At 44.5% G+C, this 21,266-nt stretch overlaps 3 protein-coding genes across 3 annotated transcripts; 1 reads left to right on the top strand and 2 right to left on the bottom strand.

Annotated features, from left to right (window-relative positions):
• Positions 1-1,726: 1,726 nt before the first annotated feature.
• LOC135710849 (trypsin-2-like) lies at positions 1,727-2,591 on the bottom strand. Its single transcript, XM_065233548.1, has 2 exons — positions 2,108-2,591; positions 1,727-2,041 (listed from the first exon to the last, which is right to left on the bottom strand). The coding sequence occupies exons 1-2, from the start codon at positions 2,588-2,590 to the stop codon at positions 1,727-1,729; spliced, it is 798 nt and encodes a 265-aa protein (XP_065089620.1). The 5' UTR covers position 2,591.
• Positions 2,592-3,122: 531 nt separating this feature from the next.
• LOC135710836 (trypsin-like) lies at positions 3,123-4,186 on the top strand. Its single transcript, XM_065233534.1, has 3 exons — positions 3,123-3,171; positions 3,233-4,013; positions 4,075-4,186. Exons 1-3 carry the CDS (start codon positions 3,138-3,140, stop codon positions 4,145-4,147), a joined length of 888 nt encoding a protein of 295 aa, XP_065089606.1. The 5' UTR covers positions 3,123-3,137; the 3' UTR covers positions 4,148-4,186.
• Positions 4,187-11,421: 7,235 nt separating this feature from the next.
• On the bottom strand, positions 11,422-12,820 carry LOC135710837 (trypsin alpha-like). Its single transcript, XM_065233535.1, has 3 exons — positions 12,754-12,820; positions 12,106-12,689; positions 11,422-12,053 (listed from the first exon to the last, which is right to left on the bottom strand). Exons 1-3 carry the CDS (start codon positions 12,791-12,793, stop codon positions 11,445-11,447), a joined length of 1,233 nt encoding a protein of 410 aa, XP_065089607.1. The 5' UTR covers positions 12,794-12,820; the 3' UTR covers positions 11,422-11,444.
• Between the last annotated feature and the right edge of the window lie 8,446 nt (positions 12,821-21,266).

Raw genomic sequence — 21,266 nt, forward strand, 5'->3', positions numbered from 1 at the left:
CACCTATCAGGGAACTGACCATCGTCCAGACATTTCTGCAGCACCATCCTGAACATGTCCGGGAACGTCTGGATCGCCGCCTTCAACGCCACGTTGGGAATTCCATCCGGGCCGGGAGCTTTATTCGCTTTCAACCCTTTCGCTGCTGCTATGAGTTCCTCGTTGGAGACTTGTTCAACGTTGTCTTCATCTACCTCGCCATATGGTGTAGGTGGCCAGTTCGTTGGGTCATGCTGTGGGAAAAGTCCCTCCACGATGACTTTCAGCTTGTTGTGACACATTTCAACCGGCATCGTTGGGCCTCTGATCTTCGCCATCGCAACTCGGTATGCGTTGCCCCAGGGGTTGTGTGTGTGTGTGGGTGTGTGTGTGTGTGTATGTGTGTGTGTGTGTATGTGTGTGTGTGTGAGCGTCTCTGTGGTGTGTGCGTGTGTTTGTGTTTGTGTGTGCGTGTGTGTGTGTATGTGTGTCTGTATGTGCGTGTGTGTGCGTGTGTGTGTGTGTATGTCTGTGTGTGTATGTGTGTGTGTGTCTGTGTGTGTGTGTGTGTGTGTGTGTGTGTGTGTGTGTGTGTGTGTGTGTGTGTGTGTGTGTGTGTGTGTGTGTGTGTGTGTGTGTGTGTGTGTGTGTGTGTGTGTGTGTATGTATGTGTGCGTGTGTGTGTGTGTTTCCTCTAACCCCCACTGGCCGGCAGTGTTATTATGGAAGTACTCTCTCTACAATGTCGCATTTATGGTCATTGTAGACAGCTTTAGTCCGGGAGTTAGAAGGTGCTAGCTTTATTGCAGATCCAGCGACCTACTTCAGAATGTCTGGATAGTCACGTCCATTTAGAGGTTACTTTCACTCACAATAAGCCCCGCATGTATGCATCACCGTTATCAAATTGGTATTGGTTATACATACACACTTCCAGGTTCGAAAATATTGATTTATTGATTTCTTTATTATAGAGGCTTTTAGCCGTTGGCTGGTTCGTCCCTGGGTTTCGAAAATATTTAGTTTAATTTTGATATTTTATTTGTCAACAATAATTTGATCAGCTTGCATTGGCAAGTCCTGCACAGGTGGTGACTTATAATCATATCACATCACATTTGGCAATCTGTTCTTGAACTAATTTGCCTCCAAGTTGCAAACTAATTATCCTATTTATTAATTTACACAAATTCGGACAAGCTTTGAATACCCCTGGGGAAGTATTTCAGAGATAAATTCCTATGGAGCTATGGAAAGAACTCCAGTAGCGTTTTGACCAGAACTCCAAGTCAATTATACAATAAGTTCCAATGTAATTTGAATTTTAAAAAGCGTTCAGAGTTGAATTACCTAGGATATCGTAGCAGATGCAGTCGCAGGAGCTTAGTGTGGTGGAGTTTCAACAAGTAGATCAAGCAAGATGATAGGAATTTTACCAAGGTTAAGCCAGCAGCCGCCTAGGATGGAAGTCTTTCACGTTGGTCCTTTGCACCAGAGGTGCTTACGATACTTGAGTGAGTGAGACTGAGGACTCTGGGTAACGGTAATAATGCATGTAGTGTATCTAGAGCGGTTTATTTTATTGTATTTAAGCATAATGGTGAAACTGTGAAAAGATCATCTATTATAAAGATACTCGAATTCTTTAAAACTATTAGATACAGATAATTGATCAAACTCTTTCAATAGTCTGGGATCATATCTTTCCTTGATCTTACGAAATCCTATCTAATCTTCCGTTGTCACCTCATTGCTTCATTCGGCTTTGAATCTGCTCATCGATCCAGCGATTGAAGTACCGAACCTGGGTGAAAACCGGTGGATCATTCGGCAAGCCGCAGTTCACCCCAAACGACAGCATTCCGGTTAACTGTCCCTCGCAGTACAGAGGAGAACCGAAATTTCCACTGCAGACTGCATTCGTACTCTGGAACAAATTTCCTGCGCATAGCATATTTTCTCGCACGTGGCTCGCGTGGTTGTTGGCCTCGTTGCACATATCACGATCGAGAATCTCTAGACTCAAGTATTTTTGACTGGATTCTATCTTACCAACCGAAGTCTGTGGGATGAATTTAGAAAAGATGATTTATGATCAAAGTTAAAACTATTGGATATAATTGCATACCGTGCTTATGATACCCCATCCGGGAAGTTCACACACCGCACCGTTAGGGACAATTTGAGTTCTCCGAACAGTCAACTCAACCGTATTGGAAGGTAGAGTGAATGAACGATCTACACGCAGCAGAGCAATGTCATTCTTTAGGTTGTATTCCGTGTAGTTTTGGTGAATGATAACTTCAAGCACATTCCTTGCTTGCCTCTGGAAGGACTCCGGAAAAATATTCAAATCCCCGGCAATGACTTCATAGTGTTCTGGCTGAGTGGTTGTATTGAAAACACATTGAGCTAAGGTAATCACGAATTCAGGGTGGATAACTGCCGCTCCACAGTAGCTTAAGAATGGTGTCCTAATGAAGGCCGCTGAAGGGAAACTACCCCAGGATGAAGCAGTTCCTCCGACTAGCAATGGATCCGGAAGTCTGGCACCATAGGTCCGTTGAACCACTAAGACAACAATTATGAAGCAGATCAAGGTGGAAGCCATCTCGTCCATTCACTCGCTCAATTGCTACTATAGAGTACTTATTTTGTCAACTCTATCATCATCAATGATGTTAGATGTAGTGAAGTTATCTTATCGGGGAAACAGTAGCAGTCAATCATGTTGACAAGATATGTTTCATAATTGTCCAAACATGTTTGATTGGACCGAATTTCCTGAACGATTCACATTTCTACCCCACAATGCGAACGTCATAGCTTGTGCACTTATTATCAAGGAGGTTATACTTTTCAGTAGCCCAGATTTGTGCATTGCGCACATCAAAACATGATGAAATTTTCCAGTTACTCATCCAAGCAAAGCGCTATTGGTCACCAAATGCTACACAAGAACTTTCAAGAACCGTAACCGGACTTGCCTGACATTCCCCTCTCAGGGGAGTTGATAAACATTTTTCTTTGATCATATATAATCTAACCAAGATACCGATAAACTGGTGACGGTGGTGCGCTTGTCCACTGTCTGAAGTAAATCAAGATATGGCACGGTTAGTGTTGAACCAACCACGTCAAGTATAAGTTCCATAGCTATGGGGAACGCAAGAATCACGTGGGTTATCGCAGGTAAACTAGGAGGTAGTTTTTCTTTAAACTGGAATTGATCTCGATTTCTTCTTTATTACAGCCTTGTTATTTCAAACGGTAACATCGGTGGATGTCAATCCTTTCCTAGTGGGTGGTACCCCCGCAGTCATTGGAAACTTTCCCTCTCACGTTGGCATTAATATCGGACCATCGGCATTCTGCGGAGGAACCATTCTCAGCAACAATCACATTCTAACGTCAGGAAGTTGCGTCCTAGATGCTCAGAATAATTTAATTGCCGCCAATCAGTTAAGCATCCGAGCTGGAGTTATCACCATTGACGCAACCACACCAACCGTGCTAATCGACCGTATCTTCGTTCATCCTCATTACAATCCATTTACCTTTGAAAATGACATTGCCGTTATACGAACTCTAACTCAATTACAATTCCCGGTTGTTGCTCAACCGCACATTGCTCCAGCAGAGTTGGCGCTCCGAATAATCCCGGAAAATAGCGTGTGTCAAGTAGCTGGATGGAACTGGATACAAGGTGTTCCCAGCATAGCTCTACAGCAGCTACCCGTTACAATCTACGGAAGAGCAGCTTGCAACGTCATGTTCAATGGAATGATCCGTGATCCGATGATTTGCGCTACGACAGCCACCACGGCTCAAGCGCTGTGCGTACCGAATCGTGGCGGAGGATTATATTGTGACGGACGGCTGGCGGGTATAGCATCGTTTGGTTTCGGATGCGCCGCAAATGCTACGGCCACGGTTTTCACACAGGTTCGCTACTACGATCAATGGATTCAGCAACAGTTCACCCGTTCCGATAACCCACCTCCCGGTCCCACTCCAATGCCGGGAATTGGCAGGTAATATGCATGGTTGGAAAGTGTTTTCCGTTTGGGTCACTAACAGCTTGAATCTTTTTAGGGGATCCTCCATGTTCAACCTGTCGATGGTTGCCATTTTGTTTGCGTCATTAATCATTATGCTAGTGCGATAGAGCTGAACGGGCACAGGAGTGCCTAGAGCAAATTATCAAATATCAACCTAAAAATACTTTATGTTGGAACTGGTGGAATTACTTTACGTTTAATGTTGTACAGATATGTCGATGAAAAGAAATAAATTACTGTAAGAACTGTCGAATTTTGGTGAATAATGGTACCAGCTCCAGACGCATTTAATTCTTGATGGGCTCGGTATACTGAAACAAAAAGACATGTAGGCTTTATTGGATTCACCACATTGCATATGAGTTGGGGTTAATATGTCTTGCAGATGCCTATAATGCAGTGTTCCAGAATGGGAATTTAGCCGGAATATTAGTCCTAGAGCCATTGCTGTAATATGTTGACGTTTGGTATCTTTGCTGAAGTTTTTATGCTTTAAAAGTCCCTTCTTTTGGTGGCTGTAAACATTAGGTTGACTCTCAAAATAATTGATATCCAAAAACTAACATTTTTATATATGATAGTAAAGACACATGTTGCTCACCTAACCTGTATCTTAGTTGATTTGAAGCAACTTTGTGAAAGCAACATTTTTCTATCTCTCAACGTTCTCATATTAGAGTACTTTTTTCTGAAATTAGTTAGGGTGTCCTTGAAAAATAAAGTTTATTAATTCTAAATCTAATGTTTCAAATTTCTCGTGAAAATGGTCTTCACAGTGTTCACTCGACTGTCGACAGAAGCAGGCCACTCTTGATGTGTGTCACACGTATATCTGTTAACTCGGCAGCAACCATTGTGTGGTCCTCCTCATTGTTCTTCATCAGCAGTTCTTTCGGTCGATGGGTCGTCGACTTTGGAAAGCAACCGTTTCGTGATGAGTGTGTGAGTGTTGACCACGTTTTGCGTCCATTGCTGCAATGAAAGCGCTTTGCCGTACGATGGCGTAATAGCCATACAATGAAACCACTGGAAGCGGCTCCAGTTCTGATGGAGGAGGCTTTTTGGATAGCGGAAGATAAAGTTTTTATTGTGTTGTACCTTTTGACTATAGTTTTTCGATGTATTGTATAGTGACCAAGAATCCTCGACTCTGTAAAGTTAATTCGGTTGAGCCTTATCAAATACATTATTGAACAAAAAAAAGTGGTCTTCAAAAAACTTGTAGAACATGTTTAAATACACAGCAGAAGCTGTGTCACGCTATCGTCTGTTTACTCGGCAGCAACCATTGTGTATTCCTCCTAATTGTTCTTCATCAGCAGTTCTTTCGATCGATGCCTCGTCGACTTTTTTTTTCCTTGATTTCCTGCTGAGCACCAATGCGCCAGGGAGGCAGCTCCCACACCTGGACACTACCTATCGACCCATCAACTCATGAACCGGGGACCAACGGCTTTACTTCTCTTCCGAAGGAAAGCGTGATCAGAGATGTTACGCCTCAGACAATCCCGGCGGCGTCGACTGGGATTGAACCCAGGCCTGCTGGGGTGAGAGGTAATCACGCTTACCACTACACCACCGGCGCCGCTGGTCGTCGACTTTGGAAAGCAACCATTTCGTGATGTCCGCATCGTGCTCTCTTGCCGTTCGGATCTGTTTTGCTGAAGAAAGTGTTACTACTACCTAAAGCTACAATAAATTTAAACAGCTATTATCAGTGCTCAATAAACCAGCAAATTTTCAACCATGATTGACTCTTATTACTCTTCGATCTTTGTTTGGACCCTACCCGCGGTAATCCTTCTTGGATATCAATTTGAAAAATTCCTCTTCGATCCTTCAGATTCTAATCTGCTTGGAAGTCGATTTGGTTAAAAAATTACTGCTGCCATGGCTGTCTAAGCGCATAGGAAAAGGGCAATCTCTTGATCCCCCTTCTGAGTAATCAATTTGATTTGCTCACGGATGATGAGAATGATCCATCATCCAGAAAAAATCTAGTAAACTTTATCGGCTTAATGCCAAAAAGGAAAAGATTCCCCCTATTGTGATAACTACTTCCGATTTCCATGCTCTTCGCATGGAACTTTTGAATTTCGTGAAATTTAAGTTTTCACTGCAAATTGGACGTCGGGGTAAATGCTGTGTATTGGCTGAAACCTTGGACGGATTCAAATGTCCGATAGATCGGTTGATCGGATGCTGGGCATCGCCTGATATAGTTTAGATTCATTTGTTAGTTGTATGTACTGTCAGCCATCGACCCGACAAGGATAGACTTGCATGAAAATAAAGAAGATCGCATGTAGTCAGGGTGCAATAGTAAATTTAAAAAAGTGAATTTTTATTAGAAGGTTAATTGCATGCATTGAATACGTGCCAGTTATGTGACATATCACCCGTTCCTCGAAGATTTCTGGTTCACGTTCTTCTCCTTGGAACAAGACTGTTTTTTGGTGTTCCCAACACAGTTTCTGCTACACACGGAAGGTACAGATTCAGGTGAGGCCAGGCCTGCCCCAACAGAACCAGTCAAACGAACAAACAAATGTACAATGCCACAATTCACTGAAGGATGCCAATAGCTCGCCACGGCGAAAGTAAAAAGTAATTTAAACTAAAACCAGCTGCAGTGACAACTGCTCTCCTCAACAAACATTGAATGTTGAATAAGAGCTTATTCAGACAAAAACAAGCTTCTTCAGCTAAAAAATAGCTTTTTCAGCTTTTGATCAACTCATATTGTTTGTTAGGTCCTACTTATCCAGATAGAAAATCTTTGCGGGGCTCACGGAGAAATAATTCTTCTGCCGCACACAGTACAATTTCACTCTAAACTGTCAATTAACTATCATAGCACTACGCAATTAACTATATCGTTCACCAGCGAAGTTCGCCATTTCAATCTGTCAAATGACAGGTGTAACGCATGTCAAGCTGCTTTTCCATTGATATCTCTAGTTGGCGACTTCACATCGACGTCTGCCCGTCAATTTTAACTAGTTCAATATCGACACACCCATTGATTTCTTTAGATCATGGATGTTTTGGACATGCACGCTGGCGATGTATTTTACAGACACGTTAAAAAAGTCATGATAAAAAATAAATAATATGAAGACGATGACGAAGAAGGAGTAATTTTCATGATAAAATGTTGCACCTTAAGCTTTCAATGTTGCCGAAGCCGCAGGAACCGTGACAGCATGAAGAACAGCCGCTGCTTCTGCAGAGAACACCGAACATTGTTTTGGCAGACTTCTACTCTCACCAGCGATTCCCATTCCGACTCCAGCTCTCAATTTTGACTCGTCCGTGTAACGATGCATGTAGTTCGGACAATCCGCTCAGCTCTGCTAACGATCTCCTAAGGGCTACGGAATTGTCCCCGGCTCTGAACTTCTCCTTTATCCGGCTGTCGATGTTTGGTGCATGAGATTGCCAACTCTTATCTCCGTACTAGTGAATCTTGGCCACTGGGGGGAGCTCTGTGTTGGTGATTGTACGGAGAAATCTGCCCCCCTCTCTGAGGAGGCAGATTCTGTCGTTTTCGGCGGTATTTGCTGAAAATGCAGCGGTTTTGTTGGTAATGGCTGCGTAGATGCGGTACCAGAAAGGGAGAGTGTCAGCTTCGACACAGCTGGCATCGGCTGGCGTGAGGGTAGGAGACCAGAGATGATGCACGTGTAGCTATTGTACACCGGAGCGAGTATTTGTATTGCCTTTGCGGTAGCGATGCAGGTCAGCTCCAGTCCATACATCAGCTGGCTGTCTACGATGACCCGGTCAACACGGAAACGTACTTCTCTGTTGTTGGACCGGTGGGTACGGGAGATTGTGCGGATGAGGTTGATCCTGCTGCGACAACTGGCCTTGACCCCTTGAAGGTGCTGGTCTAAAAAGGCGACCGGTCAATGACAACCCCCAGCAGTTTCACAGTTATATTCAATGGGATGGCTTGATTACCGATCTTTATGGAAGGTCCGCAGACCCGATGTCGGTACTGACAAACGTGGCACCTAGCGCTCTTTCCAAAAGACTGCTAAAATCTTTCGAAGCGTCCCATCTGGCTACGGCGGAAATCCTTGTTCGTCCCGGAGTTTGACCTGTGGCTACGATTAGCACGTCGTCTGCATATACGAAAATGTAGATGTTCGCTGGTAACCGCTCGAAGACACTGTTCATGGCTACCAGCGATTACTGAACCTTGGGGAACTCCAGTTTCCTCGCAGAAAGTGCGGGATTTGGTATTACCTACCGAGACTCGGGAGGATTTGCGAGTCAGGAAACAAACTCCGTATGGAAACCGTTATCTTTGGCATCCTTGAGGAGCTCTCCTTGCGTCGCAAAATACGTAGCCTTACCGGAATGCGTGTTGGCGATGGTCTGGAAGGCGGCCAGACTCGAGAAACTGCTTCAGGCGTTGGTTGACTATCCGCTCAAACACCTTTGCCATGCAGCAGGAGAGCGCAATGGGTCGGAACTTTGCCACGTCCCGTGTCGATTTGTTTGCTTTGGGATGGGGACAACCAAGCTCTCCCTCCAATGCTCTGGATACGAGTCTGTCTGCCAAATCTGGATGAAGAGTTCCAGAATTTTTACTTAACCCGGAGTAGGCAGGTTCTTGAGCAGCGTTGCTTCTACTAAGCGCGAACTGAAGCTCCTGTCAGGTGAAATCGTGGTTGATCCACAGGTTGTTCGTGTCCGGAAAAAACTCGAAAACTGCTTACGGACGAAGTCGATGGGTTTGTTAGCCGAGGAAGGTCGTAGTTGAAAATCGCAGAGAGTTTAGCGAAGTAGTCGCCAAGCTTATCCGCAATGATTGCGGGGTCGGAGACTGCAGCGCCATCTACCTGTATATGCAGTGTGGCCGTACGGCGTTTGCCACCGAGGACGTTGTCCTTCCCCCAAAGCTCCGCCGAAGACTGTGAGGCATTTATGCTTTCGAGGAAGTCCATCCAACTGGATTGTTTGGCATCTCGGACCAATTGGCGACACTGGCTGTGCCGTTCTCGATAGGTACAGAGCGCGTTTTCCCTATCCAGATCATCGATGGGATGCCGTTTGACTCGTCGAAGGGATTTTCTCCGGGCCTTGACTGCCTTCTTCGTTTCTTCGTTCCTGGTTTTCGGGGTGGTTGCTGACGCAGCTGCGTTTATTGTGAGATTTTCGATGCTTTCAGGGTTCGTCATAGCGCCACCGAGGTCTCCGATTGAGGAAAACAGCGACGGAGGAATCTCCTTTTTCACGTGCCAATGAATACACCCCACGCATTTGATAATATGTCGAGGCACAACTCCGCAAGGAATTTCTCCCGAATTACACGCTTCACTCTCCCATATTTCCTCTGCACCAACGTTAGATCATTATCTGGCACCTCCGGTGGTACATCGTACACTCGTACGAATTCTACGTGGCCACCCCCCCCCCCCCCGTAGCGTTCCGCCTGGACAGCTGCCCTGTTGCAATTTGGCTCGGTTATCATTCGGTCTATGTCAACAAGATTCGCGTCCAGTGATTTCACGAAATTTGCAATCTCGCCCATGGTGGGCTTCTCACTTCCATTGGGATATTCAAAACAAAATGAGTACTTTATTTCGACCATTACTGTCGACATTTTTGCTGCTAACGGTGACAACAAAAGTACTGACCGAGCTGCATATAAGTAAACATCTGCCGATAGCACGATCGACACCGTGAAGAATAACTGCTGCTGCTTCGACAGCTGAATGCAAACTAAGTATATGTTGATCTTCTTATTCCTCGCTTTTGACGCTTCACATTAGCTTGTGCCTGCTCTCAACTTCCTGTTCTTTGTAACACTTCCACGGTTGATTAATTAAGAGCTTTCTATGCCAACTAAGGCATTATTTTAAATTGTGTGGCAACCGCAATTATACTTAATGCCCTGGGAAACTTTTTCAAACCAAAAAATTTTCTTGACCCGGCAGGGTATCCTACTCATTGTTTTCGGCTAGACAATACCCTGCATTAGCTGACTAGACTATTTGAGACCTCTGTTTTATGTTCTCATACGAACCGTTATTTTTTGTACGGATGTTGAAAAATTTTCAGTCCAAAATATCGCAGGCTTGAACACATATATCAATGTAGAAGGTAAGTGTTTCAGTTGAATCCTTGATAAACTTAACTGTTCAAATGTAGAAATACCTATGTACTGTTATGCAATCAACGACGTTTTCTTCGCTTCGCGCTCCGTAAGCTGCCTTGGAGATACCCACTTCGTCTTCCAAGCTACGAGAATCGCTGCCAATTGATCGATGTCGAGCCCTTAGGTATCCGAAGAGACTTACCGTCATCTGCAAGGAAGAATCGACTGTGAAGCAATTCTGCAACAAGTGAACATTAATGTTCAACCTCGATCACTACGCAACAGTCTTATGCTGAGACTTCCACTTCTTCGAACTAATTATAGCATAGGGAGCGCTATTTACGGCTTGCAGCGAGTGTTCAACCAAGTAGCGTCGATGTTCGATTTCCACTTGACACGGAATATGCTTCGCCGAAGATTCTCTGCCTTTTTTACTGACCAAAGGCGCTTGATGCTCAACAGCTAAGTGTAAAATTTAAGACTTATAAATTTTTAATAACTTGACAATGCTTTCCTAGTTATTTTCGTTTTTAACGGTAGTAACTGTAGTATATGTATGTCGTCTGTATAATCTGTACTTTTTTTTACAACACATCATTGGGACTATTTCTAGTCTGTTGATGCAACCATAACAAATAAACAAATAAATAAACAAATCTGTGATTTTACGTCCAAAATTTTTGGGATTTTTTTCTTGATCTTGTTTTCCGTGCTGAGCACCAATGCTACCGACGCCAAGGAGGCAGCTCCCACATCTGAACCCTACATATTAACCCATGAACTCATGGACCGGGGACCAGCGGCTTTACTTCCCTTCCGAAGGTAATCATGCGTGAAGGTAAGACGCGTGAAGGAAGACGTGATCGGAGAGTTTATGCCTCAGAGAATCCCAGCGGTGCCGACTGGGATTGAACCCAGGCCTGCTGGGGTGAGAGGTCATCACGCTTACCATTACACTACCGGCGCCGCTAAGTTTGGTGTTATCAAAAGAATGGTTTATTTGTATTTTAATTAGATAGATTTTCAGCGGAAGGCTGCTTCGCCTCTATTCAAATGAATGGTTTACTTTAAGCCAAAATAATTTATTCGAGAATAACAGTTCTTATTATTTATCTAAAGAGGTTTTGTTAAACAAATTATAACGATTGCCACTGATTTATATCAATTACAACATCCACGCGTAACACTGTAGGTTGATAACGAAACTTATCTTATCAGCTTTTCAATTATCATTTTGAACTAAAATCTATATCAAACAGCGCGTTTTTCTACATTTTGGCGAATGGCATTTCTCAATGGAACACAAGTTTTGCCACAGCTACCAAGGCAACCAACAGTGTCAACATATTCGCTTGCACCCCCCTCTCAGCTCCATTCAGCGCTTTTCCAATCCACTTTTCATAATGCGCTATGTCCATGTAAACTCCAGGATGATTGGGATGGGCACATCCGGAACCGAAACTAACCACTCCAGCAACCCGGTTCTGACAGATCAAGGCACCACCGGAATCACCCTGGCAAGCATCACGCCCCGGAGCACTGGCGCACATCATCCCCTTGACCAACATACCCTGGAAGGCCACGTTGCAGTGCTCGAAGGAAACCACCTCCAAATTCACACGCAGCAGCGAAGGACTGATGTTTTGTGCATTTTCAGCGGTTACACCCCAACCAGCAAGAGCACACAGTTGACCGGCTGATGGTGTACTGGAGACACGCTTCGACGGATATAGGGAATTAGTTTTCATGAATTCACTGACTAGCTTTACGAGAGCGATATCGTTGGCCAGGGTCGATGGGTTGTATTTGTCATGGATGGATAGTGACTTTGCTTGACGAACTTGACGAGTGGGACTTCCCATCTTCGGGAGCACGTTCAAATCATCGGCCATGGCTTGAATCTGTAAAGAAGGGTGATGAATTTTCAGTTAAATGCTGGGTTTTCAGTCATACCCTGGTAACGCTCATCGGGATTCCTTGAATATCGCTGACACAGTGAGCTGCAGTCAGAACATGCTTCATGCTGAGTAGAGTTCCTCCACAAAAGTGAGCCGAATTCTGTGTTGTCTGCAGCGACACTTTGGACGAAAATTCACCTAGGGTTGCTGGAGTTCCTCCAATGATTCGTGGAAACCACAGTGGCTTTCCAGAGGAATCATAGTGTGGATTTTTGTACAGTGGAATGCCGGAAATGATCGATGTTTGAGTGGACGCAAGTGGTGGTAGATCATTGCGGGGGTTGAAGGGTATTGGCATCGTGGCGTTCGTGTAGTTCCTAGCCGGGAGCTGAGTTGGAACCGTTGCAAGCGGTGGTAGAGTATTCCCAGAATCGAATGGCATGGGAACCATTGCAAGCGGTGGTAGATTATTCCCAGAATCGAAGGGCATGGGAACCGTCAAATTGGTTTTATCAAACGCCGGTTCTTTTTGAGGAGGGACAACGGTGTGCACATGGGTGATGTGGGTAATGTGAGTTACATTTGTGATCGTTCCGTTCTGTGCAACCGTACCATTAAAAGGTTGCGAGTAGATGGTTGCTAAAAGAAAAAAAAAATCTGTATCACGTGGATTCGTGGAATGAGATTAGCATATCCAACTTACCGATTGCAATCGCGATAAAGTAAAATGCATACAGCAACATTTCGGAAGTTACTACCGCAGTTCGTTGTCAAACAGTAACTGAACATTTCCTAAGTCGATGGATGGCGAAATCGATAGCCGCTACCGGTCGGTAGGTCTTATCTACTCTCGGAATAAACTGATAAGAATCCGGTAGCTATCTCATTGATGCGTTACGGAAAGGTTTAGGTCTTGGAAATGATACAAATGTAAAGTAACGTAGCTTAACGTTATGTTTTCATATTATTGGTGGCAGTGATTTTGGAGAGCAATAAATAAATGAATGATGACACTGTGGGAAGTGTTCGATAATAAAATAATATTATTGAAACATTGTTTGGAATGGCAATTGCAGACGTTCAGTTATCGTTTACATTCAGTCCATTGGTTTAAACTGATCTTCACACCTAGATATTCTGATTATTCCGTTGATGGACTCTAAATGTATGCATGATACTGTTTCGACGTATGTTTGGTTTTAAATTGAGTTTAGTGGACGCTTAGGCAGCACTTCTTCTTTCATCTTCTACGCATTTCAAGCTTATTGCTTCTCGCATATTTGCTTAAGCTTTCGAATTCAGGGTTGCTTCCACTCACTTGCTATAAAAGAATGTTTGTCGGATTATAAAATCATTAGATGTTATTATGATATTTTGTACTTATAAGTTAAAAGAAGAGTTTAAAAAGTATGTGTTTGATACATGAAACCTGTCAATTTCGCTTTCATAGTGTCATAATCAGCGATTTCATGATTCGTGAGGGTTCATTCAGAGCGAGCGCTCGCGTTTCGTAAAATCGCTTATTGTGACTAGCTGAAAGCAAATTTGACAGCTTTTGTGTGACAAACAGTTGCTTTTCAACCTCTTCTTCTATATAACAAGTACAAAATATCACTATAACATCTAATGATTCAAAAATTCCGAAAATAATTTGTTTATAGCAAGTGAGTGGAAGCAAGCCTGCTTTCGATGCCTGTACAACAGTATGCGGTATTCCCCGAAGAAAATGGCGGTGGTGACGCCGTTCCCATTGCTAGAAGCGAACGGATTCCCCCGCTTTTGACGCCGGTGAAGGATGTTGCCAAGCTGGGTGCCGAACTGACAAAACACAAGCTGCTGCCTCGCTTTAAGCTTTGCAGCATCAGTACCGAAATCATGTGCTCCAGTCTGGAGGAGTACAAACAAATGGAATGTTTCCTGAAGGACAACAACGTGGACTTCTTCACGCATGATCTGCCATCGAGCAAGCTACTGAAGGTGGTTTACCGTCGTTCGAGGCGGCTGCGGTGAAATCCGAGTTGGAGCGGTTTCGGCTCAAGCCTTAGGTGGTGTACCCGACGAAACGGCGTTCCAACCACAACACCAGCTTCCGTGACCTGCGGCTCTGAGATCCAAAAATCCGGGACCTGTTTCAGGTCATTATCAATTGGGAGCATTACAAACCTTAACATTGTGATGTTACGCAGTATATGAACTAGCTTTCCTACGGTCATGGCACCAAAAACTGCCATATGAAGACAAACTGCGACAAGTGTGCTGGAACTCACTCAGCTGCGTCCTGTGAGCAAGATGATGACATCGAGCCAACGTGTGTCAACTGCGGTGGAAACCACCAAGCCTTCAATCGCAGATATCTCAAGCGATTTGAGTTCATGAATATCCGTCGGAAGGCTACAATCAACAATCAACCGGGTCACCTCCTGCACTCATGGAAGTCCTGTCCCCAGCTCTCCAGTCCCGTCGACATGTTCCGAACCTAGCCCAGCTTCCGCTCAACAACCTGTGAGTATTCAAATGGTTCCCAACATTCGGACAGTTCAGCATCGTCTCGTTGCTGCTGCGGCCCAGCCAATTCCAGGTTCCTCAACCGCTTCTGGTTTATCATACGCTGGTGCTGTCTGAAGTGAGCCTGTCGACGATTCTCCGTTCACCTCGGAGGAACTTGTGACGCTCGTGGCCGAGGTCATCATCATTATGCGTGCCTGCAAGACTTAATTTAAACGGCTAAATGCTGCCCTGTCCCTTGTCACTAAGTATGGACCATGAAGCCATCAAGATTGTTAATTGGAGCAAAAACATCGAGTTTGTTGACTTTCTCAACGAACGGTACATCGACATAGCCGTAATCACCGAGACTTACTTGAAGCCCGAGCTGAACGTCTTCCTGCCCGATTTTCGGATCATAAAGCTTGATCGCACCAGCTCCGAGGGAGGGGGAGTGGCCATTTGGGGACTTTAACTTAGCAGGCGTTTCGTGGAGACCATCCCATAACGGCTTCCTCTATCCAGATCCAGAACGTTCTGTATTTCATGCAGGAGCTATCGACCTTCTTGATAACTATAGCGTAGCAACGCTTGCTCAAATTAACCACGTAGTCAACGAGAACAACCGTAGTTTGAACCTCTGCTTCGTGAGCACTCATGACAATGCTCCGTTCATTTCCACAGCACCTTGTCCACTAGTTAAGCTTGTTCCGCACCACCCTCCTCTGATTGTCACTGTTGAGGACAATCTCGTTCGTGATTTCGATAGTCTTCCTGCTGCGGTTTCTTATGACTTTCGAAAGGCCGACCATCGAAGCATTGTAGATGTGTTGTCAAACATGGACTGGGAGAACATTCTCGATCATGACGACGTTGAGGCCGCTGCGCAAACTTTTTCTCATGTCTTGGCATATGTCATTGACAGACACGTCCCGAAAAGAATTCACCGCAAAGACTCTCACCCTCCCTGGCAGACGATTGAGCTGCGTAGGTTGAAGTCGACCAAGAGAGCAGCATTGAGAAGATTTACGAAGTATCGCACGCTTCCTCTGAAACTCACTACGTGAGGCTTAATCACGAGTATCAGCGAGCCAGTCGTCGATGCTTTCTGCGATTTTAACGAGGTATTCAGCGTAACCTTAAACTACACCCGAAATCCTTCTGGACCTACGTGAACGAGCAACGCAGAGAATCTGGCCTCTCATCGTCAATGGAATTGAACAGTGAAGTCGCTTCCACTCCGCAGGATATTTGCCGCCTTTTTTCTGTCAATTTTGCCAGTGTGTTCATTGATGAGAGACTAAGTGACGACCATGTTTCCCTCGCAGCCAGGAACATCCCACTAAATGGTCAAACGCTGGGTGCAATTGATGTCCACGTTGAGATGATTTCTAACGCTGCAACGCAGCTCAAATCGTCCTTCAACCCTGGACCCGATGGAGTTCCGTCCGGATTTTTGAAGAAACATATTGCTTGCTTGTTAACTCCACTTCACCGTCTATTCCGTATGTCCCTCTCCAGTGGTATATTTCCATCCTCCTGAAAATTTGCACACATGTTTCCTGTCCACAAAAAGGGAAGAAAGCGAGCCGTGGATAACTATCGTGAAATTACGTCACAGAGTGCTGTTTCGAAACTATTCGAGCTTGTTATTATGGAACCGTTGCTCTCTCACAGCAAGCAGTATCTGAGTGCTGGTCAACACGGGTTTACTGGCGGTCGCTCTACAACCACCAATTTGCTATGCCTCACATCCTACATTACCGATAGTATGACTAAATGGGTACAGACGGACGTTATATATACCGATCTATCCGCGGCATTCGATAAGCTGAATCATGACATTGCGATTGCTAAACTCGACAGGCTTGGGGTGAGCGGTAATCTCTTGAGTTGGTTCCGTTCGTATCTTACTGGTCGCCAACTTATGGTTGCTATAGTAGATTGCAAATCAGCTAGCTTCTTTGCCACATCAGGTATACCGCAGGGAAGCCATCTGGGACCGTTGATTTTTCTTCTCTACTTCAACGACGTGAATCTGGTTATCGAAGGACCTCGATTATCATATGCAGACGACCTCAAAATATTTTTTACGAATTTGCTCGATCGCTGACTGCCACAATCTTCAACATCAGCTTAATGTCTTCGCCAGTTGGTGTACTTTAAATCGAATGGTAGTGAACCCAGCAAAGTGCTCTGCCATAACGTTCTCACGAAAAAAGCAACCGATTGTATTCAGCTATGACCTGCTTGGAACGTCACTCCAACGCGTGAATCAGGTGAAAGACTTGGGTGTGGTGTTGGATTCACAGCTAACATTCAGGCAACACATTTCTTATGTCATCGATAAGTCGTCTAGGACTTTAGGATTCATCTTCAGGATAGCTAAGAATTTCACCGATATCTACTGCTTAAAATCTCTTTACTGCTCCCTCGTACGATCGACGCTTGAGTATTGTTCTGCGGTTTGGAATCCGAATTACAACAATGGTGCCGAGAGAATCGAATCTGTTCAACGTCGCTTTCTTCGTTTTGCGCTTCGTAGACTGCCCTGGAGAGATCCGCTTCGGCTGCCCAGCTACGAGAGTCACTGCCAACTGATAAACCTTGAACTTCTCCGGATTAGAAGGGACACCAGAATACACGAATAGATTGTGAGGCTATCCTGAGGCAAATTGACCTAAACGTGCAACCCCGACCACTCCGTAACAACCTTATGCTGAGACTGCCACTGCGTCGCACGAACTACGGGGCATATGGTGCGATTTGTGGACTACAGCGTGTGTTCAACAGAGTCGCATCTGTATTCGACTTTCACCTCACACGTGATGCGCTTCGTCGAAGATTCTCATCTGTTTTCGCAGGCCGCTGTGACTGACAGAGAAAATTAGTGTATTTCCATTTATGTTTTTTACACTCTGACCATGTTGCTTTGTTTTTCTTTCTGTGATTATTTGACATGTAATTTTACTATTATTATTATTATAATTAGTATTATTAACATCATTTGGCCTACAGCCAGCCTGTTGATGTATGGCAATAATAAATACACCATCGAAATCTTCATCAGCAACATTGGCGATAACATCTCTCAACCTGTCGCCTATCAGGAATTGAGCTCGGTGGTGGCCGAAGTAGGTTCCTCGGCCAATAGTTTTCAAGTTTCCCGGCGAAATTATCATCGTGTCAACTGGCAGCAGTACCAGCGCTGTGTGGACATAGCAATCGACTACGACGTCCAATCGGAGTTGTTCGAAGAAGTCAATAGGTGTCTGCAAACCATCGAAGAGGCGATATCCCGTGTCAGAGAGCAACACGTACCAGCATCCAGACTGGTGAGTCATACTCTGAACGTTGACAGCCCAATCAAACCATTCGTAGACAGTTACAGCGCTCTGGGCTGCCCCACTTGAAGACCAATGTCAATAGGCTAACTAAAGTTATCCACGCCAGGATGGTGGAATTCAGAACTAACGATTTGCCAACAAGATTTACTATCTTCCAGATTGTGCAAAGTCATTTTGGAAGAAGAGCAAATTTTGAAAAACAAGTCGAGACCGATCCCTCCGCTTTCCTCGGTTGACCAGAACTCGGATCCATCCCCACTCATAACCCCCGTTGAAAAGGCCAATGCTCTTCGCCAACATTTTGTGATTTCACATAATCTTGACAAAACCATGGTAAGCCCCCATGGGCCTGCCGTACTGGAGGCAATGTCTAGAGTCGCTGACACCCCAGTAGCAGTGGATTCTGATAGTAGCATACCGGCTGATGAGGTGATAGCAGCTGTTAGAGGCACTAAAAACATGACGGCCGTGGGTATGGATGGTGTAGTCAACCTCGAGTTGAAAAACTTGAGTATTGACTTCTTCAACCATCTTGCCGTTATGTCCAACAAATGTTTGGAGCTTGGCTACTTCCCTGCATGCTGGATGTAAGCCAAAGAAATTCCAATACACAAGCCTGGTAATGATCCTACCGGTGCCAAAAGCTATCGCCCCATCAGTCTCTTGTCCTCCATCTCGATGCTATTCGAAAAGCTGAAACTCAGCCGGTTGCTAGAGTTCTCCAACGAAAATAACATCTTACTCAAGGAGCAATTCGGGTTTAGAAAAGGTCATTAAACGACCCACCAACTAAGTAGAGTTACTAACATCATGATGGCCTAGTGTACAAACTGCATCGTTACAACTTTCCGATTTACCTCGTGAAGATCATCAAAAACTACTTGTCGGGCAGATCATTCCAGGTCTACTTGAACTATGCCCCGTCTGATACGTTCAACGTTGATGCAGGGGTCCATCAGAGTAGCCTATTCTATTCAACATTTTCACGTCAGACGTTCCTCCCCTGCCGGGTGGTGGTATCCTGTCAATGTTCGCAGATGACACCTCCATCATCTATAAGGGTCGAGTGATCCGTGCTCTGGCGAGTAAACTACAATCAGGCCTGGATGTTCTGTCAGACTATTTCAAGAGCTGGAAGATTTGTATCAATGCAGCTAAAACACAAACCATTCTGTTTCCACATTCACCTCGGCTTGTCCCACCTGCTAACGTCAAGATCCATCTTGATAGCACTTCCATTGAATGGTCGAGTGAAGTAGTCTACCTTGGTCTCACCCTCGATAGCAAATTGCTATTCCGATCCCATGTGGACAAGACATCCACCAAGTGTAACATCTTGATCAGGTCGCTCTACCCTCTGATAAACAGAAAGTCCACCCTGTCCTTCAAAAACAAGCTTGCTGTCCACAAGCAGATTATTCTGCCGGCTATGTAGTATGGTATGCCAATCTGGGAGAGTTGTGCTAAGTGCCACCACTTAAAGCTTCAGAGGATCCAAAACAAGATCCTCAGAATGATCCTTAACAGTCCACCGCGAACTCGTAATACTGAGATTCACCACCTGGCCTGGTCTTCAAACACTCGAGGAGCGAATGACGGCCACGCTGAAAAGGTTCAGAGTCGCCTGTCTGCGACCAAACCACCAGATCATTCGTGATTTGGCAACCTAGTTCAAGTAGTTAGGTAGGTTCCTGTGCTCAAGTAGGTAGGTAATCAAATTTTTAAATTCAAACGAGAACAAGCCCTTAAAAGGGTATCCTGTAAATTAGCGCTAAACGCAATCATCACATTAGAATAAATAATTGACTAGAAAAAAGTTGAAGATCCAAAGGCTAACCAATTGAAATGTAAAACCAAATTTTGAAACATAAAAAAAAACCAGCAAATAAATGTAAATTTTACTACTATTGTATAGTCAGTTGTTCTTAAATCACAAATAGAATATCATCATCGGAAGCGAATTTTTTCTCAAATTTGAATGTTTTGGCTCTCTGAGCAGAAGCAGGTAAAACATTATTCGAATTCATTTTACTTAAGTGTAGTTTGTTTACTTACTTGTAGTTTGTTAAGTGTTATTTATGGGAAAAAGTGATCGTCGAAGTTCATGTCTTTTCCTGTTGCCATTCTAGTGGATAGTTAAACCCAAGTCTCCTTAGACCCAATCGCTGGTTGTCAAGGTGATTACGCCGTGATCCACCTCTAGGGGTGTTTACATCTGTGCTGATTAGCTAGCGCTAGTGCACTAGTCAACTAGTGCATGCTGGTTGATGTTGATGGTCTGCTTACATTATGCTAGCTACTTTTTTGCACAGTGCTAGTAAACTAGCGATACCAAATCCGCATAGATGTTAGCACCACATTAACCGCCGACTTGCTCCTGCTTGCTGCAGGACCCAGTGTCACGCCGTCCGAAGCGGAAATGAGCAGAAACTTTTTTGACTTTAAATGATCTTTATTTCTTGTATTTGTGTGGTTTACATGTACGAATTATCAAGCGACACGGATGCGTCTTTTCAACTTTAGTACATTAGAATTTATAATTATTATTTACAGTTCCTGATCCTATTAGGCCTGTTTTAGAGTATACCACTTTGGTGGGATTGTTTTGTTTTGAATTGGAAAATGGAGACTACTTATAACTACTATTTACAACTACAACTAACCTATAACTACTAGATACATCTAACCTACTAAGTCTTAATATAATCAATTTTGAAATCTTATTTTGGAATGTTCGCCTCTAGGTGGAGGTCGGAAATTCTTGTGGCAAAGGGACAATCAAGGATCATCCTAAGCATTCTGTTCTGAGCGACCTAGATTTTGTTCCTGTGAGTCTGTGCACATGATTCCTACACCGGAGTGGCGTAGAGGATGGCAGGTGCAATAATTTGTATGTAGACAGCCAGTTTGTTCACCCTTGAGAGGCGGGATCTGCGGCAAACCAGCGAATACAGACACCTAACCAAGGCGGAACACTTGACCAGGGTTTTCTCCACATGTGAGCGGAATAGGAGCTTTTCGTCGAACAACATCCCGAGATACTAGTTACTTCGGCGGACCACTCAACCCTTGTGCCATCCATGATTACAGTACAAGAGGGAGCCGGTTTTAGTTTGGGTGATTGCCGATGGAGGAACATGATTGTTTGTGTTTTGGAGGCATTGATTTTGATTTTCCACGTGGTGGCATAATCAGCAAAGGCATAAAGGCATCGTTGGAGCTTGTTTGTTATTTCGCGAGGCATCCTATCCTTGAAGGTTATTGCAGTATCATCTGCGAACAGGAAGAACACGCAACCGTCTCCGAGGGGAGGAATGTCGGAAGTGTAGATGCTGTAAAGCACCCAACAGACGTCCTTGCGGAACACCTGCTGGGATGGAGAACG

Source organism: Ochlerotatus camptorhynchus, unplaced genomic scaffold, assembly GCF_037179485.1.
Source record: "Ochlerotatus camptorhynchus isolate MF236.1 unplaced genomic scaffold, CSIRO-AGI_Acam_v1.1 ptg000404l, whole genome shotgun sequence".
Taxonomy (NCBI): Eukaryota; Metazoa; Arthropoda; class Insecta; order Diptera; family Culicidae; genus Ochlerotatus; species Ochlerotatus camptorhynchus.